Genomic DNA, 22,626 nt, shown 5'->3' on the forward strand with positions numbered 1-22,626 from the left:
ATTGCATTATGCATCCACAATGCAGAAATAATGCAGTTTGACACCACTTTAAACTGCCATGGCTCAATGCTATGGAATTCTGGGAATTGTAGATTGTTACGGCACAACAAACTACTGTTCTCAGAATTCTATAGCATTGAACCATAGCAGTTAAAGTGATGTCAAACCAGATTATTAATTTATTTAAGGGATTCATATCCCACGTTTCTCCCGAAGTGGTATTCATGGTAGCTTACAATAATTTTAAAAGATACATATATACAACACAACACAAACATACCCAAAACGAGCAACAGAAATTTGGGGACTACAGCAGCCCTACCTGGAATGGGGCTTGAACGGTTTGGGGTACTGCCTGAAAAAAGGAGAGAAGGGAGAGATAAATGAGAAAGCAGAATTTTGTGGTCCGTACTGTATTCAATATATACTGTATATACTCATGTATAAGTCTAGAAACTTTAGTCAAAAAATTGCTCCCAAGAACCAGAGTCGATTGATCCACAGATGAATGTTAGTACTGTACTTTAACTCTTATTTTAAAAGTGAAAGGCAAAAGGATCATCTGTCCTGGAAGCACTGGCCCCACTCTGTTCTCTCATCCATCCAGTTTTTAGGATGAGCACAAACAGTTATGCCTCTTGGGATTTTGTTAAATTCTTTGACATTGTTTTTCTTTAAAAATTTGGCCCCAAGTTTTACCCTCCACTTATCCACGGGTCTTATCAAAATCCATAAGCTTGCCCCAAAACCTGCCCTCAACTTATACATGAGGTCAACTTATAGTCGAGTATATAGTACATTATCTGTACTGATATAACATATATAGGGAGAGAACATTATATATATATATATATATATATATATATATATATATATATATATATAACACACACACACACGCAATAATAATATTCAATTTCAGTTCCTTCCAAGAAGAGGTGCAAAGCAGCTTACAAGAAAGTTAAATCTCCCTCCTTGCTTTGATAGATGCTGAGACTGTTACTCCATCAACCACTGTGGCAAATGGAAGTTGTAATCCAAAAGAAAAATATGTCCACTCGAAGCTTTGGATTTCCTCCCTTACCTGCAGTCCCTCGGGTCTGTCGGGGAGGCTTGGGTTTGGGGAACGGTTTGGGGGGCTTCGCAAAGCCCCCAGTGTCTCTGGCTCGATTTATCCGCAACCCAGCCTTGGGGAACTTGGTGATGAATTTCTTTTCCACGTACTTGGCCCGGATCCAGGCCTCTTTCTCTGCCCTAGGTAGGAAAAACAAGAAATCCCACAGGAAGCTTAGTACAGTCGGCCCTTCTTATACACGCATTTTTTATACACGGATTCAAGCATCCATGGTTTGAAAATGTTCAAAAAAAGGTATAAATTTCAAATAGCAAACCTTGATTTTCCATTTTTTATAAGGGACACCATTTTGCTATGTCATTACATTTAATGGGACTTGAGCATCCACGGATTTTGTTATCCGCGGGGGATCTTGGAACCAAAACAACAAAGGATGTGGGTTTTGGGGTGTGTTTGTGAGTGTTGAAGGCGAGGTTCTTTAATGGCTGGACCTTTTGGCAAAAGAGTGGGACGGAAGTCCAGATCTGCGATACTTCTTTTTTAAAAGCGGGAGATCTTACCGTGAACAGCCAGGCTGTGGCCGCTTGAAGTTCATCTCCTCCACCCGAGCCTCATAGATCTGGTTGATGACACGATTTCCCAATTCGCACATCAACTGCAAAGGATGAGAGAGAGCTGTGCTTCATAATCTGATCTATAGCCTGTCTTTCACCTATGCCTGAGATTTCAAGCAGTTCAGAAGATTAAAACAGATACAAGCCAAAACAGATAAAAGCAGATGGTGTCAGCATTGGATTATGAGTCTGGAGCCCAGGGTTTGATTGCTATCTTGATGACCCACTGGGTAATCTTGGGTAAATCACACTCTCTCAGCCTCAAAGGAAGGCAATGGCAAGCCTCTTCTGGACAAATCTTGCCAAGAAAATCCCATGGTAGGTACACTTTACGGTCACCATAAGTTGGAAAAGACTTGAAGCCACACAACAACATCAAAAGATTTATCTCATAGACTCTGGAAAGCTATGAAATTTTGAGAAGCGGTAAAATCCATTCCCCGCCGCCTCCCATCCCCAGAATGTTCCATTTTGGAACGCTAGTGGCCCATTCCAGGGCCAATGCAGTAAAGTTCAGAATTTCAGATGAACGTTGCCATTTTATAATTTTTTCAAGCCTGCATTATGTATTTTGTGCATTTTGATTGGCCAATTAAAGGTATTGCTATTTTGTGGATTTGGGGTGTTACTGCACAATAACAACAGAAGTAAAAGAAGAGCGAAAAAGGCTCAGGCATGTTTGGTGAGGACTCTTTGGTGGCTGCCCCAAGCTATGGATCATCCTCTAAGGGGGAGCTACGGTGGCCTTTTCTTTACTTTTTGTTTGCAAGCAAGCAAAGACCTTTTTATTTAAATAGGATTTTAGCTATTCATTGCTTGATACCAAACTCTTGGCAGATCCCTCCCTGCTTTACCTTCACAAGTTCAGGTTCCCAGGAATCGAGCGTCAGCGATCGCACCTTGGAGAAATGGACACCGAGGCTCCTGTGCGAAGATGGAGAGGGAGAAACCAAGGAGGAAACAAGGTAAGAAGGGAGCACAGAAACCCTCCCTCCAGGTTCTGCCCAAGCCCCTCCCCTCATTCCCTGGCTCCTCCCACCCATCCCAAGCACCACTCCATCCTTATTACTAGTTTAGACCCTTTTGGAGACAGACTCCTCCCATCCTCTAACCTCCACCTCATGCGTTCAACTACAACTCCCATCATCCCCAGCCAGGTCCAACAACTCCCATCATCCCCACCAGGTTGGAGAAGGCTATCCCTGCCTCCTTGCCTCTGAGGCTCCTCCCACCTGCTTCAAGCCTCTCCTAAGAGCAAGGAAGGGACCAGGAGAGGAAGCAAACATCAGGTATCACTCCCACTGTGCATCTCCCAGCATCCCCACCTGTGTATGCCAGAGCACTCGATGCAAAGGGTGATGCCCAAATTGATGCTGGCCCACTCGGGGGCCGGCTCACGGCAGTCACAACACTGTGCATTCCCCTCCAGCCTCTGCACTTGATCCACCACGTGTTTATCCACACCGCCCCGAAGTTTCCGGCTGGAAGGGGACTGGAGCGTGGCCGCAGAGAGGGACGCTGTCCGTTCCAAGGGCTGCGAGGAAAAGGAACAAAAGGCTGCAGGTGATTTTACTCAACATACAGTTCAGAAATGTGAAAAGGATCTTGGGGTCATGAGCCAACAGGGTGATGCAGCAGCAAAAAATGGCAACACAATTCTAGGCTTTGTTGTTTTGGGTCTTCTAGTCATTTATGACTTATGGTGACTCTAAGGCAAACCTATTGTGGGTTTTCTTGGCAAGATTTGTTCAGAAGAGGTTTTTGCCTTTGCCTTCCTCTGAGGCTGAGAGAGTGTGACTTGCCCAAGGTGACCCAGTGGGCTTCCATGGCTGAATGAGGATTTGAACCCTGCCTCCAGAGTCCAATGCTCAAATCATTACACCAGAGATGAGAAATTACTACAGTCAGCCCTCAATATCCACACATTTTTCAGCCACGGATTCAAGCATCCACAGCTTGAAAATATTTAAAGAATGTCTAAATTCCAAAAAAGCAAACCTTGATTTTGCCATTTTATACAAGGGAAACCATTTGGATAGCCATTGTATCTAAAGGGACATCCATGGATTTTGGTATCCACGGAAGGGTCCTCCAACCAAACTCCAATGGATACAAAGAGCCCACTATACTGTGCCCAAAAATGCCCAAGCCCTGTGGAAACTACCATCCATCCAGTCAATTCTGGCTGTTATGGTCCAAAACTTTTCAAAGCTCTGGGTTAAGAAAGACCAGGACAACTTCATTGAAAAGCAAACCCCAAAACCCTGCATTTAAGCAGAAGCGGAATAAAGGGGGAAAACATTACATTCAAGGACAAGTAATTCAGTTGTAGGAAAGATGAAGTTACTACAATGCCTAGATTCCTGTCTCCAGACAAAGCAGGGGCTCCTAGTTTTGGGGGGCCTTACCTGCCCAGATAATTCTAGCCGTTCCTCATTGTAAGCAGATGCAATGCTATTCTGAACTGCGCAGACCCAGGCTTGCTGGTGCCTTTCCGAATCTGCCTGCAGAAGACAGCTCCTGTCCAAAAAGATTGCAGGGCAAAAGACAGTCATGGAAATGAAGGGTGATCAGTTCCTTACTCCCACCCCACTAGGCGTCCTGCTTCTTGTTGTTGTTGCATGCCTTCAAATCATTTCTGACACATAGCAACTCTAAGGTAAATCTTGGTTTTCTTGGCACGTTTCTTCAGAGGGGGTTTGCCATTGCCATCCCTTGAGGCTGAGAGAGTGTGACTTGCCCAAGGTCACCCACTGGGTTTCCATGGCTGAGCTAGGATTCCTAGTCCAACACCCAAACCATTACACCACGCTGGCCATTGTTGAAAATGCACCACAATCAGAGTTTAAGAATCCTCTGGAAACACTAGGAAGGCTCACCTGCTACTCTAAAAAAACATTCTGTATATGACTAAACCAGAGTTTAGAAAAGTAAGCTTTCTTTGGACTCTAAACTCCCAGAATCCCTAGCCAGTTGTGCATCTCTTATCATGGTTTGTTACTGGCTTCTGAAACCAGACTTGTTTAACCAAGCTTATCATTGTTTGTTGCTGGTTTATAGCAGCATTTGCACTTCTCTTTAAGTGCCATGGTTCAATGCTGTGGAATCCTGGGATTTGTAGTTTGGCGAGATATTTAGCCTTCTCCGTCAGGGAGCTCTGGTGCCCCGTGTGTGTGTGTGTGTGTGGGGTGTTGTGTGTCTTCAGGTCATTTCCAGCTTATGGTGACCTTAAGGCAAATCTATCATGGACTTTTCTCGGCAAGTTTCTTCAGACAGAGTTCGCCGCTGCCATCTTCTGCGGCTGAGAGAGTGTGACCTGCCCCTCCCCCCAAGACAACTCCCAGAATTCCACAGCACTGAGCTATGGTAGCTAAAGCAGTGTCAGACTGCATTAATTCTACAGTCTAGATGCAGGCTGCAAAACCTGACTTGTGTCAACCATCGCTTATTGTGTTTTGTAGTCAACTAATGGAGTCTGATTGGTTTAAACCAGTGATCCCCAAACTGTGCCCTTTGAGATTTTGGACTTCAGCTCCCAGAAGCCTCAGCCATGTTGGCCACAGGGACGTAGCCAAGGGGGGGGGGTTCTTGGGGTCCGGACCCCCCCTTCCATTAGAAAAATGAATGGTGTGTGCTGCTGCGCCGCCGCACCCAAGCCCCATTATAATGGTGGCACTTAGTCTGGACACCCCCCCTTCCTAAAATCCTGGCTACGTCCCTGTTGGCCAACAGTCTGGGATTCTGGGAGCCGAAGTCCAAAATCCCTTAAAGAGCACAGTTTGGGGACCACTGGTTTAAACCATGCTTGTCTTTTAAACGATTCTGGGAGTTACTGTCCGAAGAAAGTTATTTTTTTCGAACTCAGGACCAGACCAGCCAGGTCCTCAAGGAAGAGGGGCAAGTTCCATTTCTGAGATCTGCCCAGAGACTCACTTGGAGGGCGACACCACTTCGAAGCAGAACCGGCGTTCATGATCGGGACATGGTTTCACTGTGCACAACCGGAGGTCTTCCACTACGACCGTCAGAGCATCCTGGACATGGACAGAAAGAAAGAGGACAAAGCAAGTTGGGGAGCTAAACCTCAACCCTGCCTCTTCCTCCCTCCCCCAAATATCATCAAGCCCCATTCTCATCTCTAATACTAAACACATGCCATTTCTCTTCCTTTCTTCAGATAACAAAACAATTCCCCTAGACATCACTCATCCAACATACACCTTGAAAAAATTACTTTTTGAGACAGTAACTGTCAGAAACCCCTGCAGTATCATGACCTGGTATTTCCAGATATACTGCATCTATAATGGAGGTTTTATATGGCTTTGGCATCTAGTAGTCACTGATACATACATACGCAGAGGGAGGGATAGTCTAGCTATTGCTAGACTGCAACTCCCAGCTCTCCTCCCTACAGGATAGAGATGCTGGGAGTTGCAATCCAATAACATCTGGAAAGTGACATGATTCCAATCCTGGATGGGCACTGATACATACATACATATGTACAAAGCACACATATCTTGGAATAGATACTTTTGGGGAATGTTAATTCCCAGAATCCCACATAAAGCATTGCTTATCAGTATTGGTAACCCTAAGGCAACTGCATCACTGGGTCTCCTTGTCCAACGGGTTTGCCTTTGCCTTCCCTTGAGGCTGAGAGAGTGTGACTTGCCCAAGGCCACCCAGTGGGTTTCCAGGGCTGAATGGGAATTCAAACCCTGGTCTCCAGAGCCATAATCTAACGCTCAAACCACCACACCATGATGGCTCTCATTCCAGGTATACTGCCCCTGAAATGGAGGTTTTCATAGCCAACAGCCACTGATAAAGGCAGCACTTGGAAAATGTACCTTTTTGGACTACAACTCACATTAATCTGCAGATAATATGGTCACAGGTTGGAGAAGACTGGACAAGTATTTGCTCACGGAAAGGAAATGCCTCCTATTCAGTCTTTCAGCCATACTTCATTTATTCCTAAATGCTTCTCCTTTTCTCAATCCATTAAAAAAATGTCATGTACCAGCCCCAGAAACAACAACGAAAATAAAAACCCATCCCCTTACCTTGGCCTTTTTCTGATACACCAACTGGTTGCTCTGGATAGAAAACCAGCGCCTGCCGTTGAAATACAAAATAAACCAAACAAGATCGTGATTGAAACTTTTGCATACAGTCCTTGGGAGTCCATCTTCCATTGGCCTCAGCTGGCAGGAGAAGTACCCCAATAAAGGTGTGCTGTATGTCCAGCCATAGGGATTTCATTTCATTGCCAGCCAAAGGATCAGTTTAAATAGAATTTGTTTGGGGATCCATTTCTAACCTTGGCTGTGTAAGGAATGTTGGACCCCACCAGCAAAAGGGCTGAGGGGTTATTCAGATGGTGAAAATAATCTCACTAGAATGTGAATCTTTGTCGTCCACATGCATTTCAAATGCACGCAAGTAAGTTGTGGGTGGGAAGCCAAAAGAAACCACTTAACCCAGAATGATCTCAGGGTTTTTTCCCGGAATTATTTTTTAAAGATTTGCATTGTCAACAGTGTGAAACTGATGTGAATAGACCCGGGATAAAGCTGTATAAACCTCTCCATGCCTTGAACATGTTCCAAATACACATCTGCATCACCAACTCCATCTTTATTTGCAGTAATAAGGCTTATGAGCAACAAAACTCACAGAGATATGGTTCCAATAAAAAAAAATAGTGTGAACAACAACACTGGAACATGCAAGTGAGATTTTTCACATTGTTATGCTAAAAAAGTCTGGATAACCCCTGAGATGCTTTTTTGCTGGGTACCATCTGCTGCCTTGCTGACCACCAAAGAAACTTATGCTAACAGTTGGATGCAATAGTGTTTGCCACCAAAAGAATTCTTGGAGAGTCTTTGAACTACTTTGAGTTTCAAAGCAAAAGCAAAGGCACATATGGCCCATGCGACACACATTGGAGTTTATCACACTGGGACTAATTTCGGAATTAAAGAGAGGTTAAAGTGCATTTAAAGCATCCCGCAAATAAAGCGAAAATGGTGACTAATTGCGCAGACTGATTATCACACGCAATTGCACAAATAAAGTGATATCAGAAATGCATTGTCGCTGAAATCCCAAAAGTAAAAAGATGCATGTTAATGCTTCTTTGTGACCATTTTAATGGTAGGTTTTGTGCAACATCGTGTAAAATAGTTTTGTGTAATTACTCAATTTTTCGGAGATATTCATGGGATAAACTCCACTGTCTGGTCTAAGACATGATACTGGAGTCTCCCTAGATAAAAGCTGTTTGCTCCCACAACATCAGCTACTGGAGAAGAGCGTGGCTGCTCTCTTCATCTCCAGAGGCCTCTGGGCAGCCATCTAAGCTTGATTTAGACCAGTGATTCCCAAACATTAGTCCTCCAGATGTTTTGGATTCCAGCTCCCAGAATTTGTGAGACTTGGCCAGGCTAGATGGGGCTTCTAGGAGTTGAAGTTCAAAACACCCAGAGAACCATAGTTTGGGAACTGTTGGTTTTTAGATGGCCTAATCTAACACAGCACTTCATGTTTAAAAATGTGAAGACCCCATCCTTCATCCACCAAGCTGCCGAGGAAGGGAAAGAAGAATGCCCAAAGAAACAGACAAGGGAGAGGAAAGCTTAGAAAAGGAATTTTTCCAAGTTCAGAGGGAGGAGGGGAGGAGACCGCGTTCACCTGCTCCACGTCTTAAAAGCGTTGCTGGCCCGTTTGTATAAGTATCCTTCCATCACCACTCCTCCGGGCTCCGTCTTGGATTCAGGAATCACATCATCCCGGGACAAGTCCTACAACATGGAGGAGGAGAAGCAGACCCAACTCATTACACAGACACAAAGGGAGGATCGAAGTAAAAAAGACAGCAGCAAACCAGAACAATCATACCTCCTTGGATTCCAGCCCCTTATTCCCAGATTCCTCTCCCTCAGTTTGGACTGAAACCCAGAGCGGACGACAAGCTCCCACTGGTATTGGGGACTTGTTGTCTGTCACTCTGTGCCTCCTTCCTTCCCAAACCATTCCCATCTTCATCATCATCATCATCATTTTGTTTAAGTATATCTCACGTTTCTCCCTCTACAGGGACCTTAGCTTTAAAGTACACCTCTTTAGCCATTCTAATAAGAGCAGTTAGTTGGTTCTCTCAATTTCCCCCAAGCTGGGAGCCTTCCAGCTGTGTTGAACTACAAACTCTATCATGATGGGATTTGTAGTCCAGCACAGCCGGTGGATCTCCTAGCATGGGAGAGTCAACTCCCACCCGCTTCACATCTCTCTCAGAGAAGCCCTGTTTCCAAGCTAAAAGACCTAGCCTTCCATCCTATCAAACCAACCGCTGGTGCATAACCCAAATCTCCCCGGAAGAGCCTCACCTTCTGCTTGATCACCGTGTGCCTCTGCTCCATGTCCCGTTTCTCTCGGGCCGACTCCAGGACCAGCTGATGGAGCTGGAGTAAGGGTCAAAGCAAAGACATATGAGCCCAGATGCTTGGATTCCTCTCCAGAAGGACCCCCCCCCAAAAAAAGCTCAGTCATTGTTGCATTTCTACCTCCCCATTCAAAAGTTCACCTGACATACAGTGGGTCCTTGGTATCTGCTGGAAGACCCTTTGTGGATGGCAAAATCCATGGATGCTCAAATTTCATTATATACAACAGCATAGTAAAATGGTGTCCCTTATACAAAATGGCAACATCAAGGTTTGCTTTTCGGATTTTTTTCCCAATATATATTTTGAAGCCCTGGGTGGTTGAATCCATGGATGCAGGATCCATGGATATGGAGAGCCAACTGTACATTATTTTCTCTCTCTTCTGTCAACTGTGAAAGAATGAGGAAAGGAACATCCTACTATGCAGCAAAACAGAGGTCAGGGGGCCACTTTGCTAGGAAGTACAACTTGTTCTGAGCAGGAAATGTGCTGGGCGAGATTTGAACTCACAGCAGCTTCACCAGAGACAACAGAAATGCAAAACTAATGAGAATGGAGAAAGGGAGGCTGATTTCTCTCTATCTCACCTACCCACCACCAGCAAAAATATAAGGTCCGGGAGTAATTATTCTATTTATTTATTTATATCCGACTTGTTTCCCAGAAAAGGGCCGGTGCGGCTGGGTGCCACATGTCAGACGTCTTAAGACTGGTGGAGATTCTTTAGGGACACAGCCTTCTAAATCACCTCTCTTACAATTCTACCCTCAAGGACCCAGAACTATTATTCATCAGAATGCTTGTAACCAACTTGCATTATAATAATGAGCCTTTTTATCATAATACCTGCAATGTCATACAAGTTAAGTCTCCCTTATCCAAAATGCTTGGGACCAGGACTGTTTTGGATGTCGGATTTATTTCTTTATTTGGATCTTGGGATAGCTGTACTTGCATGCAGGTATTTCAAGATCCAAATAAATCATAGCATCATAGAGTTGGAAGAGACCGCAAGGGCCATCCAGAACAACCCCCTGCCATGCAGGAAATGAGGTATTTTGAAGACAGGACCCAATTCTAAATACAAAATTCATTTATGTGTCACATATACTCTATGCATATAGCCTGGAGGTAATTTTATACAGTTGTTTGTGAAACCAAGTTTGTACACACTGAACCATCAGAAAGCAAAGGTGTCTCAGGCACCAAAGTTTTAGTTTTTGGAATATTTCAGATATTGGAATCCCGGATAAGGGAGACTCAACCTGTACTTGTGGTATCTATCCATGCCCACCTTAAAATGGGTGCCCAAAAGTAGCCACAGCAATCCAGATGTCACCCAGCATACAGAACAAGTTCTCCCTACCTTCAAAAAATCAGAGACGGAGCCCAAGGATGGCTGCATTTCAGCCGCTCTGTACAATGCAAACACCAAATCTGCCCTGCATCCTGTTTTTATCTAACTCTTTGGCTTTCCTGATCGGATTAACTCTTCCCTTCCTTTCCAGCTTCTTCCCTGGTCTGCTTTCCTCCCCATCCCATCTCTTCTCCATGCCCCATTTTTTCCTTACCTGGGCCGCAAGGTCCTTGCGATACTGTTCCAGCTGTTTTGCCATGTGGAAGCCCTGCTCCAGGTAGGAGGACTGGGCCTCCATCAGCGTCAACATCTGGAAAGTCAGAAACAGTTGCATTGACAAAGTAGCATCCATCGTTTTCACTCTCTCTCTCTCTCTGGGTATTTGGGGGTTCAAGATACTTTTGGACTAGGGTACCTGCAGCTAAAGAAGGGGTCAGCAAAGGGCCATCCTGAGACCATACATAGCCCCCCAAGACTGCTTTTGTGACTTTCCTGCAGTCTTATCACAGCATCCTTTCTTCTCCATTCAAAAAAAGACCATTCTGTCTCTTAGGAAGCTCCAGGAATGGCGACTTTCCTTTGAAACAGGTTGCTGGGTCCTTGCATTAACACCAATTTCTCCCTTCCCGTGTTTCAAAATCAGAAGGGGACTTCCGAGGATTTCTAGTTCTTTTTCTTTGGGCAATTTTGGCTGTCTATGTGAGACACACACACACACACACACACACACCACCACCACCAAGGGTCCCAGGACAAAAAACTGCAACCTTGAATGAAAAATATTGTTTGGGAAAAATAAATAAATCAACTGGAGTTGAATTTCCAGAAATTTCAATTAAAGGAAAAATTGGGGGGAACAGTTTTGTCCCATGGCAGACCATGAGCGATGGGAAATGCCCTCCTGGTCCTGCTAACTCCTATTCCCCCAACACAAGTCAAAATCTTGTCGCCATCCAAAAGATACTCACAAATTTCAGGATCTCGGACTTCTTCTTCGACTGGATCACATTGATCTGAAGGGAAAAAAAGCCACTTGAACCATGACTGTCCCCATCAACACATTGTTTTCTACCCTTTTAAGAGATGCCATGGAGGGCTTTCTCTCTGACCCACCACCATCACAGGCTGCTCCAAGTTGTGGATTCCCTCCTACAAGAGGCTTGGTTGGATGCCCTTCTGTTCTCCTTCTGCTAGCAGGCAAAAACCTTTTTTTATTTAGGGTGAGATTTTGCCAATGCACTGGCTAACCAGAAGGAACTTTTTCATGGAGTGTCTATGCTATACTTTTACTGTTAATGTTTTTTAAAATGCTTTACAAATGCGTGTTGGTGTGTGCCTTCTTCAAGCTGCCTATCAACTTATGGCAACCCCATGAATTGCACAGATAAAATTCAATTAATGAATTTGATGTATTCTTGTGAATTATTTCTTTAACAGAAAACACAAGATCAGGAGAAAGGCAAGATATAAAGGTAATTAATCCATTAATCTAATGGAGGGGAGAGTTCAAGAGTCTGAACTGCTCCATCCGTCACGTACCTGCAATACGTAGTCAAGGGCTCGGGCACGAAACGTGGTGCGAGCACACTTCAGGGCGACCACTGCCTCTTCGGCCTCATGGTGGCGCCGGCGAGGGACCTCTGCATTGTGGTGCAAGGCGCTGGCCAGGTTTTCGCTGCCACGTTCGAACTCCTTCCGGGTCTCCTTAAACTGTTTCATGTCCCTAAAATGAAAATAGTTTAAGAATCAGGAGAGCAGACTCCAAAGAAAGAACCAAGAGTTGGCAGAGAAAAGAACGCAATGAAAACGTGCATTCTGAACATTGGAATCCTGATTTCCAGAGACATTCTGCTGAAGTTTGGACTAAAACCCGAAGCAGGTTCACCACAGATTTTACACACACATTGTTGGGGCAGAAGACAGCTTGTAAATGCTCCTCTTTCCTTTTTGACAATTCCCAGACTCCCCCAGACAGTATAATTTTAAAAGACTGGGACACAATGCTGGATGAAATGTGTGAGTACAGAGAGAGAGAGACAATGTGGTGTAGTGGTTTGAACATTGTACTATGTATGACCCTGGAGACCAGGGTTTGAATCCCCACTCAGCCATGGAAACCCACTTGAGCAAGTCAGAGGAAGGCAAAGGCAAACTCCCTTCTTCTCAAATCTTGCCAAGAAAACCCAGTGATAGGGTTGCCATAGGTCTGAAATGGCTTGAGAGCACATAGCAAGAACATTATATCGAAACCAGGCTTCAAGAAAGCTTGCAGAAGTTAAAACAGAGCTAAAAGCCCACATTGTACAGAAGTTAAAAATGTAATTAAAATATCAACAGAATAAAATTAAAACCAAGTAAAACCATAACCATTCAAAAGAACACAACCCATAAACCACACAGATCATGATTTCTCTTTGAACAACCATCTGGAACAATACTGTTTCCACTTGCTTATGGAAGGGTTGAGAGCCAGCATGACATAGTGCTTTGAGTGTTGGACTATGACTCTGGAAACCATGGTTCAAAACCCCACTCGGCCATGGAAACCCAATGGGTGACCTTGGACAAGTCACACTTTCTCAACCTCAGGAGGCAATGGCAAACCCCCTCTGAAGGAACTTACCAAGAAAACCTTGTGATGGGTGTGCCTTGAAGGCAGACAACACACAACACTGTTAGTAAGCGGGGTTAGCAAGTAGAGTACCAATCTTGCTTTCCTTGGATGCGAGTTCCAGAACTTTTGAGCAGCTACCAAGAAGGCTTCATCTCCCATATTCCCACCAGATGAGACAAAGAGAAGAGCTTCCCCAGAAAATCTCAAGGCATGGGCATGCTCATATGGAAAAATATTGCCCTTAAGATAACCAGGACCTGAGTTGTAACCAATAGCAGAGAATGATAGGAGTTGCAGTGCAAAGCCTTTGGAGCATACCAGGTTGGGGAAGCCCATCCACAACAAGTCACTTACTCTTTCACCAGGCTCTGCAGCTGATTCTTGAGCGACTGCTGGGTTGCATCTAGAAGTTCCTGCAGCAAAGAGAGGAATTTAAGGTTACCAAGAGGATCTGAAGCCATAGTTTTATGGGGTTTATGGGTTTTCTTCTAGAGAAAACGAAGATGCAGAAAGAGAGGGATGGGAGACAGGAGAGGACAGTAGGATAGACAGATAGCATCACTCACCTCATGCCCATCAATCATCTTGGTCAAGCTCTTGGAAAACTTTTCTAGGCACTCCTGGAAAAGAGGAGAGAGGTCAGCCAGAGAAACAGTGTACTGTATATGGAAGGGGGAGGCAACCTTTTTGAGCCGGGGGCCAGGTTGCTGTGCCTCAGACAACTGGGGGGGCCGAAGCCAAAAAATAAATAATTTAAAAATTTAAAAATTAAATAAATAAATAAACCGGGAAAATGTAGGACAAAATTTTCAAATGGAGGACTTTTTTTTTTAAAGTGGAGGACACGTGAAAAAAATTGCTGATTTTTTAAAAATGTTAAGATAAATGCATGTTTCTGAGGCTTCTATAGACAATTGCCCCACCATACTCCCTCGCGTGAGAGGCCAAAGGCCCCGGCGGCAATCGGCGACAGGACCAGGCTGGGGCCGGTTCCAAGGCCTCGCCAGGCCGCATCCAGCCCGCGGGCCGCAGGTTGCCTACCCCTGGTATATGGGGATGCTCAGGCAGTGATGGAAGAACTAGACGAGATCCCAAAGAGCAAAGATATGCAACTGATCACAGAAGTTAGAATAGTCCAAGCTATTGTATTCTCCATCACCATGTACAGGAGCAAGAGCAGGACAGTAAAGAAGAAGAAAAGCAACTCATTTGAGATATGGCACTAGAGAAGAGTGCTGAGGATCCTAGAATAGATCAAGCCTGAAATCTCCCTGGAAGCCAAAGATGATCTAGTTGAGGCTGTTGTACTTTGGCCACATCATGAGAAGGCATGGCTCATTGGAAAAGGTAATAATGATGCTTGGAAAGATGTAGAGAAGTAGAAATAGTAGAAGTCCACATGCTAGATGGATGGACTTTATTAAGGAGATCGTGGGAATGACTTTGAAGGACTTGAGCAGAGCATTGGAGGACAAGGAGTCTTGGAAATGTCTCATCCACAGGGTCTCCAGAAGCTGGGATCGACTGGAAGGCTGTTATCAACAATAATATATAAAAGCAGTGGATTGTTGAATCCATGGATGAAGAATCCATGAATATGGAAGAATGGCTATACAATCAGCCCTCCACATTTGGGGTTTTGACTTCTGTGGATTTGATTATTTGTGGTATTGATTAATATGTTCTCTCTAGGAATCTCTAAGTCCTCCAGCACAACTCTGCAAGGCGTTGACCATAGAGCTGCACTGGAGAACCTAGAAGTTCCTAGAGAAAACACTTCTTTGGGCATTTGTAAGTCCTCCAACATGATTCTATGATCAACCTCTGGCAGATGCTGACCATAGAGCTGTACTGGAGGACCTGGAGATCCCTAGGGAGATGTGTTTCTTTATTTGCTGTTTTCCCATATTCACAGGGGTCCTTCAACCTAAGCCTAGCAAATGTGGAGGGACCACTGTATATTCCCCTGGTGGCCTCCCATCCAAGGATGGACCAGGCCCATGCTGGCTTAGCTTTCAAAATCACACCGGATTGGGTGTAGTATGGCAGTAATAACCCCACACAATCAGATTACGAAAGGGATTATTATTTTGTTTAAGTTTCACCTGGCCACCTTAAGACGTCTTAACCACTAAGCTGACACACAGAGGACAAAAGGTGTGTCCTCCTTCGGTCAAGACAGGTATCTGTCAATATCAGATACCTCTCATCTTTCACATCGTGACCCCTCTGGGCTATGGCCAAACCTGCCTTTCAAGCCAAGCTGCATCATGGAATGGCCAACAAGACCAGATTTAAAAAAGAGGCAATTCCAGCTGAGATCCACAATGCCAGAAACCCCTCAGTCCTCCAAAACACACACAACCTGCTGTTTGTGACCCACAATGTCCTGCCCATGGACCTGCTTATTCCTTCTTCCTCCTCTTCCTTTCTCCTCTGCACACAAGCACTGCTCTCTCCAGAGCAAACTCACGCTCATCATGGCGTCTCCCAGGGTATTCTGGGAAAGCTCCTGGACACCAGAGACGAAGGTCTTGCTGTGGGCGCAGTACTGACGCCCCGATTCCAGCATGGTGGTGCATAGCTTCAGCAACTGGGAGGAATGGGGAAAGAAACAATACTGTTGTTTTAATGTTTTAATGATAAATGTTTTGACTTTGGTTTTCATTTTTCCCCGATTGTTTAGTTGTGTTTTGACTTCTGTGTTTTTTAAGAATGTTTGTTAATTGTTGCAAGCCAATTTGAGTCCCAATCTGGGGAAAAGGCTGGATACAAATAATAATGTTAACAACAACAATAACAACAATACATGGTCTAACACAGAGGTAGGCCCTATGCATAGCCAAAGGCCCCATGAAGCCCCCAGGACGATTCTGTGGCCCCCTTGGTTCGATTAAAAAAAAACCAAAAATGCAAAACAAAATCAAAAATAATTTCCGAGGGCTCCCAAAAAGCCCCAAGGGAACGTGGGTGGTATATGTCTGATAACAAAAAACGAGATGGGGCTTTTAGAGGCCCACACCATAGGGGACCCAGGCAGCACAAACAGTATCTTCCTCTATGTCATTACACACCCAGATTTTGCAATCTGCCAGAGCAAGGAAGTTTGGATCTCTAAATGTTCTAGCCAATGTACAACTCCCTTACTCTGGGCAATGCTGGGTGAGATTGGCCCAAGATTTTGGGCTTGTCTACATGGGTTATTTACTCCTAATTGTACCTGTGCTTGCAGCATCCTTAAAACACAATGCAGGGCGAAAACCCTGAATCAGGCATGGACTGTTCACAAAATCCACACCCGATTCGGTCTTTCCTCCCCTTAATTCGAACTTGACCTTTTGCTCTGGGTTTCTGGCTCTCTCTGCAATAATGACTGGCAGCTACCTTTCCATACAGCCCTGCAATCCGTCCGACAGCATGGCTGTGAGCGCGAGTTGTTCTGAGGTCAGAACAAGGTGCCCAATGTCGATAGCATGGCTGGGCACTTTGTTGTGAATTGGGCACCTTGTTGTGACCCCAGTGACAGTGCCAAGCAAGAAACAGGGATTGTGTTGGAAAGCAGCCACCATCATCACTGCAGAGAATGCACAGGTAATGGAGGGAATCTGGGGTCTAAATACTCTGGGAGTAGCCAGCATAGCATAATGGTTTGAGTGTTAGAGTACAATGCTGGGAGACCTGAGTTCAGATCCTGGCTTGGCCATGAAACCTCTGGGCAACCTTGGACAAGTCACACTCTTTCAGCCTCAGAAGATGACAATGGCAAACTCCCTCTGAAGAAACATGGCAATAAAACCCCATGATAGGTTCACCTTAGGGTTCCCTAAGTCAGAAACAACTTGAAGACACACAATGACAACAAGCCCAAGGTATCCTAACTAGTAAAGACAAGCCATTTGTTACACCGGTTAGTGAGGCAGGACACTCTGAACCCCAATTCAACCCCCTCACCTTCTCCAGCTGGGTCTCCAACAAAGACACCTCCGTTTCCACCGTCTCAATGGCAGCCCTGAAGGCGGAAAGAGGAATTCCAAGAGCAGAGGAAACAAGAATTAATTGCATAAATCAGAAGGGAACACATCACAAGTTGGAATTTTATATCATGATCTTGGTTTAGGAGTCTGTAGATTCACCATAGAGTCAGCATGGTGTAGTGGTTTGAATGTTGGACTATGACACTGGAGACTAGGATTCAATTCCCTACTGGGCCATGGAAACCCACTGGGTGAGTCACACTCTCTCAGCCTCATGGGAAGGCAATGGCAAGCCCCCTCTGAACAAATTTTGCCAAGATAACCCCATGATAGGGGTTGCCATAAGTCAGAAACAACTTGAAGGCACACAATAACAACAACAGATGCACCACACAACCTGGGGGAAGCATGATCCTCACTGCTTCCATGTTCCCCTTGCAGAAGGAGGAGGAGGAAGCCTGTAGCTGCCGACTTTGCAGGGCTGGTTTGTACACTAACATATCTGCAAGTTGTCTGAAGTGTTTAGCCACCATCAGTGCAACAGAGAAGGTTTGTAGGCCACAGTCTCCTCTCCTGAATGTTGGACCAATCTTCAGTAGCCTAGTGCTGGCAACATATGTTGGAGTACAATGCCCATTGCAATGGCAATGACACTTAAAGCAGTGTCAAACTGCACTATATCTACAGTGTAGATGAACCCCCCTCATTTCCTTTCAGCGTTGCTAGTTCTAGAATAAAAAGTTTGCTGAAAGATGCTGAATCGCTCTTCTTTTGTTTGTGCAGTCTAGGAACCTATCCTAGTTGTTTCCATGCTATTTTCTCTCTCTCTCTGCTAATAAACCTTTTGTGCAAGGAGTGATGCCGTCATACTGGGTACCCCACCCTTGCCCTAAGGTATCTTCTTGGGAAGGACTGGTGGCCTGCTCTTGCACTGTTGGGATGATGGTGGCATTGCTCTGTCAGTGTGAACCATTGCACATGCATCTCTCTGCAGATCTGTGTGAATCACCCAAACAGAGGACTCTTCAGATCAGGGGCAAAAAGTGAGGTTTCAGGCAACTAACAGGAAGTGGTTCTAACCCTGAAGGAGGCCGGAAGCTGCAAAGAGACCGCAAGCGGAGAGGCTGAGAAAGCAAGAGAGCCAGGCAAAATATTATTCAGCCCCTACTCTGTTGTAGAAAGCCATGTGGTTCCCCCAGATGGAGGTGGACTGCAACTCCCAGCATTCCTCAACCTCTGCTGTATTGGCCGGTCTGCCTGGAGTTGCGGTCCAACTCTCACCCCGTGTCCTAAAATTAGCTCCTCGTTTCCAAAAATAGTCATATTGAAGGCTGCATCTGCACTGCAGAATTAATGCCGTTTGACACCACCTTAACTGTCATGGCTCCATGCTATGGAATTCTGGGATTGGTAGTTCTGTGAGATATTTAGCCTTCTCTGTCTGCATCTGCACTGCAGCAATAATGGAGTTTGACACCACTGTAGCCATCATGGCTCAACGCTATGGAATCCTAAGATTTGTCGTCTGTTATGGCACCAGGGCTCTCTGAGAGAGAAGTTTAAATATCTCACAAAACTATAAATCCCAGCATTCTATAGCATGGAGTCATGGCGGTTAAAGGAGTGTCAAACTGAATTAATTCTGCAGTGCTGATGCAATCTAACTGATCAAAATAGTCAGGTTTGCTTTTGTTCAGCAAGTCAACAAGACTCCCCTGAACTGGTCAACCTCCAGATGTGTTGGACTGCTGCAACGCACATTATTCTTCAGCCGTGGATGCTGGGTGTTGAAATACACATCTGAAGGACATGCACCAGGTTGAGAAAGACTGACTTATTGCATTATCTGGTGCTCCTTTCCAGCAAGGCAGAACCATTTCCTCTTCAGTTGCTCAAGATGGCTGCTGAAAGTGGGCTGTTTGAAGATGGCCGCCCCCAGATAAGCATCTCCCACAATGCCCTGGGAGAGGGGCTCAGACTCAAATATGGGGGAAGAAAGGAGGTGAGAGAGAGGAAATAAAGATATTTATTTCCAAAAACCAAAAGAAGTTGGGAGAAAAAAGATACAGAAGAGAAGCAAAGATGGCAAAATAGTTGCCACATTTAATACTACAGAAATGCATGCAAAGAAACAGGCATCCAAAACCAATTTTTCTGCAAAGTGAGGAGGTGAAAATGCCAAACTGAGAGGAGAAATGGGGAAAAACAGGGGAAATATTCTGTAAATGGAAAGCAAAGACACTTGGAAACAAGGTGTCACCATTTTTCCGGAGGCAGGAGGCTGAGAAAACGACAAAATTTGGGGAGGTGGCAGGGAAATACCCAATCTTTTCTGCAAAGCAAAGTTTGTGGTCCTCCAGATATAGTCAGACTGCGAGACCCAGCAGCAGCCCAATGAGATGATTTGGATTGTTTTATTCCATATTCCAAAATCTAAAATATTCCAAAACCCAGAACTTTTGTCGTGGGCGGCTGAGAGAGTGACACCTTTGCTTCCTGATGGCTCAAGGCACACAAACTTTGCTTCATGCACAAAACCATGTTTGAAATAATGTATAAAACTACCTCCAGGTTATGTTTCTAAGGTGTTTATGAAACATAAATGAATTTTGGGTTTAAGCTTGCATTCCAAATATTTGTCTGGAGGACCCCACAGTTTATAACAAAAAGTTATAAATCCAGAACGCATCTGGTCCCAAACATTTTGGATAAAGAAGACTCAACCTGTGTTGCTGTTGTTGTTGCTGCTGCTGTTAATTCATTTACAGACTGTCTTTGGCTAACCCAAATGACAACAAATGCCATTATAAACAATTACAAACAGGGAGTAAAAGTATATAAAAGCTGACTATTAACAATGCAAATAAACAGTAACTAAAAACCCTTGAAAAAGGTTCACTGAAAGGCAAAGGATACAAATCAGCGCAATGGCACACCATTAAATGACTGGGAAATTTCCCATAAACAGAAATTTCCCCAAAATTGTAGTGCTTTTAATTTCCAAAGACTGGGAGCCGTCACCAAGAAGACCCTCTACTGTATTCCCCAATGAGACTGTCCTTGCAAAAAGTTATGCAAGCCCATGTCAGGAGGCCAGAGAGGGAAACTGTGGGGTCCTCCAAACAATGCTGGTCTACAGCCCCCATTATGCCTGTCTAAAGTCTATGCCCATCAGGGCTGCTGGGTGTTGCAGTCCAATAATATCTGTGAGGTCATAACATTCCCAGCCCTGCCCAAGATTTGCACAGCTGTCCACAAGGTTCAAACCAGGCATCATCCTATGTATCATCATCATATGAGCTGATGCAACGTAGAGCCAAGGGCATTCTCATTTTCACTGCAACTCCCAAAATCCCCCACTCAGTACAGCCACTGTGGTAGAAGGTCCAGGGCCATACAGGGCTATCTATTTCATTGACATCTTGCAAGACCCTAGAGCAGTGATTCCCAAACTTTAGTCCTCCAGATGTTTTGGACTTCAGCTCCCAGAATTCCTGACTGTTGGTCAAGCTGTCTGGGGCTTCTGGGAGTTAAAGTCGAAAGCACCCACAGGACCAAAGTTTGGGAATCAATGCCTCAGGGCCTAGCCCTGAGCATCAATGATGTGAGGGCAATGAAATTACAGAACTGTATGGGACCCCGAGGGTCACATAGTCCAACCCACTGGCAGCATGGCAATCCAGAGCCAAAGCATCCCTGGCCATCTTAACACCCATCAAGGCAGCACCATGCACACCTTTGCGACTTGCGCATGATACCACTTCCTGCCTACAAGAGTTCTGTGTAGGAAGTGTGAGGTTTCTAAGCACCTGATGCAAAGGGAGAGCACACCGGAAACCCCACAGAGACACAGGTTTGGGGAGGATGAGAGCCAAGAGAAGAGAGCGCATGGCTGGGCAAAGAGCGGGGCAAACCCAGTACCTCCATATTTAAACTGCTTTAACCTTCCTTCCTCATTGATTACTGCAATAATTTTTATAGAGTTTGATTATTTTTTTAAACTGCATCTTGCCAGCTCTCTTTTAGTGGGATAAACAATGGGATTAAATAAAAAGTGTAACATTTTCTCGGCTACAATATGTTTGCTGTTGTGCGCCTTCAAGTTCTTTCCAACTTATAGCAACCCTATCACAGAGTTTTCTTGGCACAATTTGTTCAGAGGGGGACTGCCATTGCCATCCTCTGAGGCTGAGAGAGTGCGACTTGCCCAAGGGCAACCAGTGGGTTTCATGGCCAAGCTGGGAATCAAACCCTAGTCTCTAGACACCTTATCATATGTGGGAGGGTCTACAGGTCAGATCCGCAGTCACTCCTGTTCTAGCAATGCGAAGTGTGATGTTTTTTTCACACCAGATCCAGAGTCACTCCTGTCTAGCAATGTGAATTAAGGTTAAAACATGATGTTTTACCACACCTGGTTGCCTTTCTGTTTCCCTTCCAAATCGAGGGGGAAGCGAAGTCAGTTCAATTCCAAGCAAGTCACGCGATGTGGATTCAGGCAAAGCAGAGTGAGTGCACACTGTATTACCACACCAGAGGGTTCAACAATTTGAATCAGCACCCTTGCGCACGCTCAGTGGGGCTCTGGGTGTTGTCCCCTGCCCCCTTCTTAGCTGTCATCCTTCATCGGGGTGAAGAAGCAGTCAGGGGATGATGGGATAGGTGGCAGATTGGCAGAGAGGATGAGATGGGGATGCAGGAGCAGTCAGGGGATGATGGGATAGGTCACTGGGGGTAGCTGGGGCCAGGATTGGGATGCAGGAGAAGGCAGGGATGAGGGGGATGATGATGGGATAGGTGGCAGGGTGGCAGAAGGGGGCTAAATGGGGTGAAGCAGGAGGAGGGGAATGACAGAGCAGGACTCAGGGGGCCAAGAGGGGCGACATCGGAGTGGTTTTCCACACCAGACCAATTGGAAGTGAAATCGAAGTGAGCTTGAATGCAAATTCTGTGAATTCACTTTTTTTCTGAATTCATCAAAATGAGGAGTCACTTTGGAATCACTGCAGAAGTGCCAAGGAAGGAGCTCCCATAGAAAGGAATGGTGTCCGATAACACATTCACATTATGACGTGATTCCACATCGTTGGAAGTGCACTCACGTCGGAACTGACCTGCAAAACCTCTAAAAAACCTCCGTGTGATAAACCTCATAGTCCAACACTCAAACCACTACGCCACCCTTGCTCTCAGGGTGCATCTGCATTGTAGGAAGTAATGCAGTTTGACCCCACTTTAAGTGCTGTAGCTGTGGTTTGTAGCTTTACAAAGACCTTTAGCTTTTCCACAGCTGAGCCAGCATTCGAACCCTGGTCCCCAGAGTCATTGTCCGGCACTGAAATCACTACACCATGCGCCCCACTATTTCCTCTGCCACAGTAGAGAACTACTCAATGGCTTTCCTGAGACCTCATCAGTGAGGTTGCCAACTTACCCCCAAAAAACACAAACCATGGTTGCTCTTGTGCTTCTAACGGCAACTCAACCTGCAGGCAGCAATGAGCAGGTGGCATTCTACCTGGCACACAGAGA

General features: G+C 45.2%; 1 protein-coding gene across 1 annotated transcript in view; it reads right to left on the bottom strand.

Annotated features, from left to right (window-relative positions):
* The window catches only part of ACAP1 (ArfGAP with coiled-coil, ankyrin repeat and PH domains 1), a 32,120-nt gene that overhangs the window by 4,185 nt on the left and 5,309 nt on the right, over window positions 1-22,626 (bottom strand). Inside the window, exons 2-18 of the mRNA XM_042475467.1 lie at window positions 17,072-17,129; window positions 15,594-15,713; window positions 13,687-13,740; window positions 13,475-13,533; window positions 12,046-12,229; window positions 11,475-11,519; window positions 10,721-10,816; window positions 9,090-9,164; window positions 8,395-8,504; window positions 6,762-6,813; window positions 5,623-5,723; window positions 4,098-4,209; window positions 3,015-3,223; window positions 2,544-2,613; window positions 1,636-1,730; window positions 1,085-1,254; window positions 323-355 (exon numbers count right to left, since the gene is read on the bottom strand). Coding sequence (XP_042331401.1) covers window positions 323-355; window positions 1,085-1,254; window positions 1,636-1,730; window positions 2,544-2,613; window positions 3,015-3,223; window positions 4,098-4,209; window positions 5,623-5,723; window positions 6,762-6,813; window positions 8,395-8,504; window positions 9,090-9,164; window positions 10,721-10,816; window positions 11,475-11,519; window positions 12,046-12,229; window positions 13,475-13,533; window positions 13,687-13,740; window positions 15,594-15,713; window positions 17,072-17,129 — 1,643 coding nt within the window. The remainder of the gene's footprint in view (window positions 1-322; window positions 356-1,084; window positions 1,255-1,635; window positions 1,731-2,543; window positions 2,614-3,014; window positions 3,224-4,097; window positions 4,210-5,622; window positions 5,724-6,761; window positions 6,814-8,394; window positions 8,505-9,089; window positions 9,165-10,720; window positions 10,817-11,474; window positions 11,520-12,045; window positions 12,230-13,474; window positions 13,534-13,686; window positions 13,741-15,593; window positions 15,714-17,071; window positions 17,130-22,626) is intronic.

Source organism: Sceloporus undulatus, chromosome 6 (assembly GCF_019175285.1).
Source record: "Sceloporus undulatus isolate JIND9_A2432 ecotype Alabama chromosome 6, SceUnd_v1.1, whole genome shotgun sequence".
Classification (NCBI taxonomy): Eukaryota; Metazoa; Chordata; class Lepidosauria; order Squamata; family Phrynosomatidae; genus Sceloporus; species Sceloporus undulatus.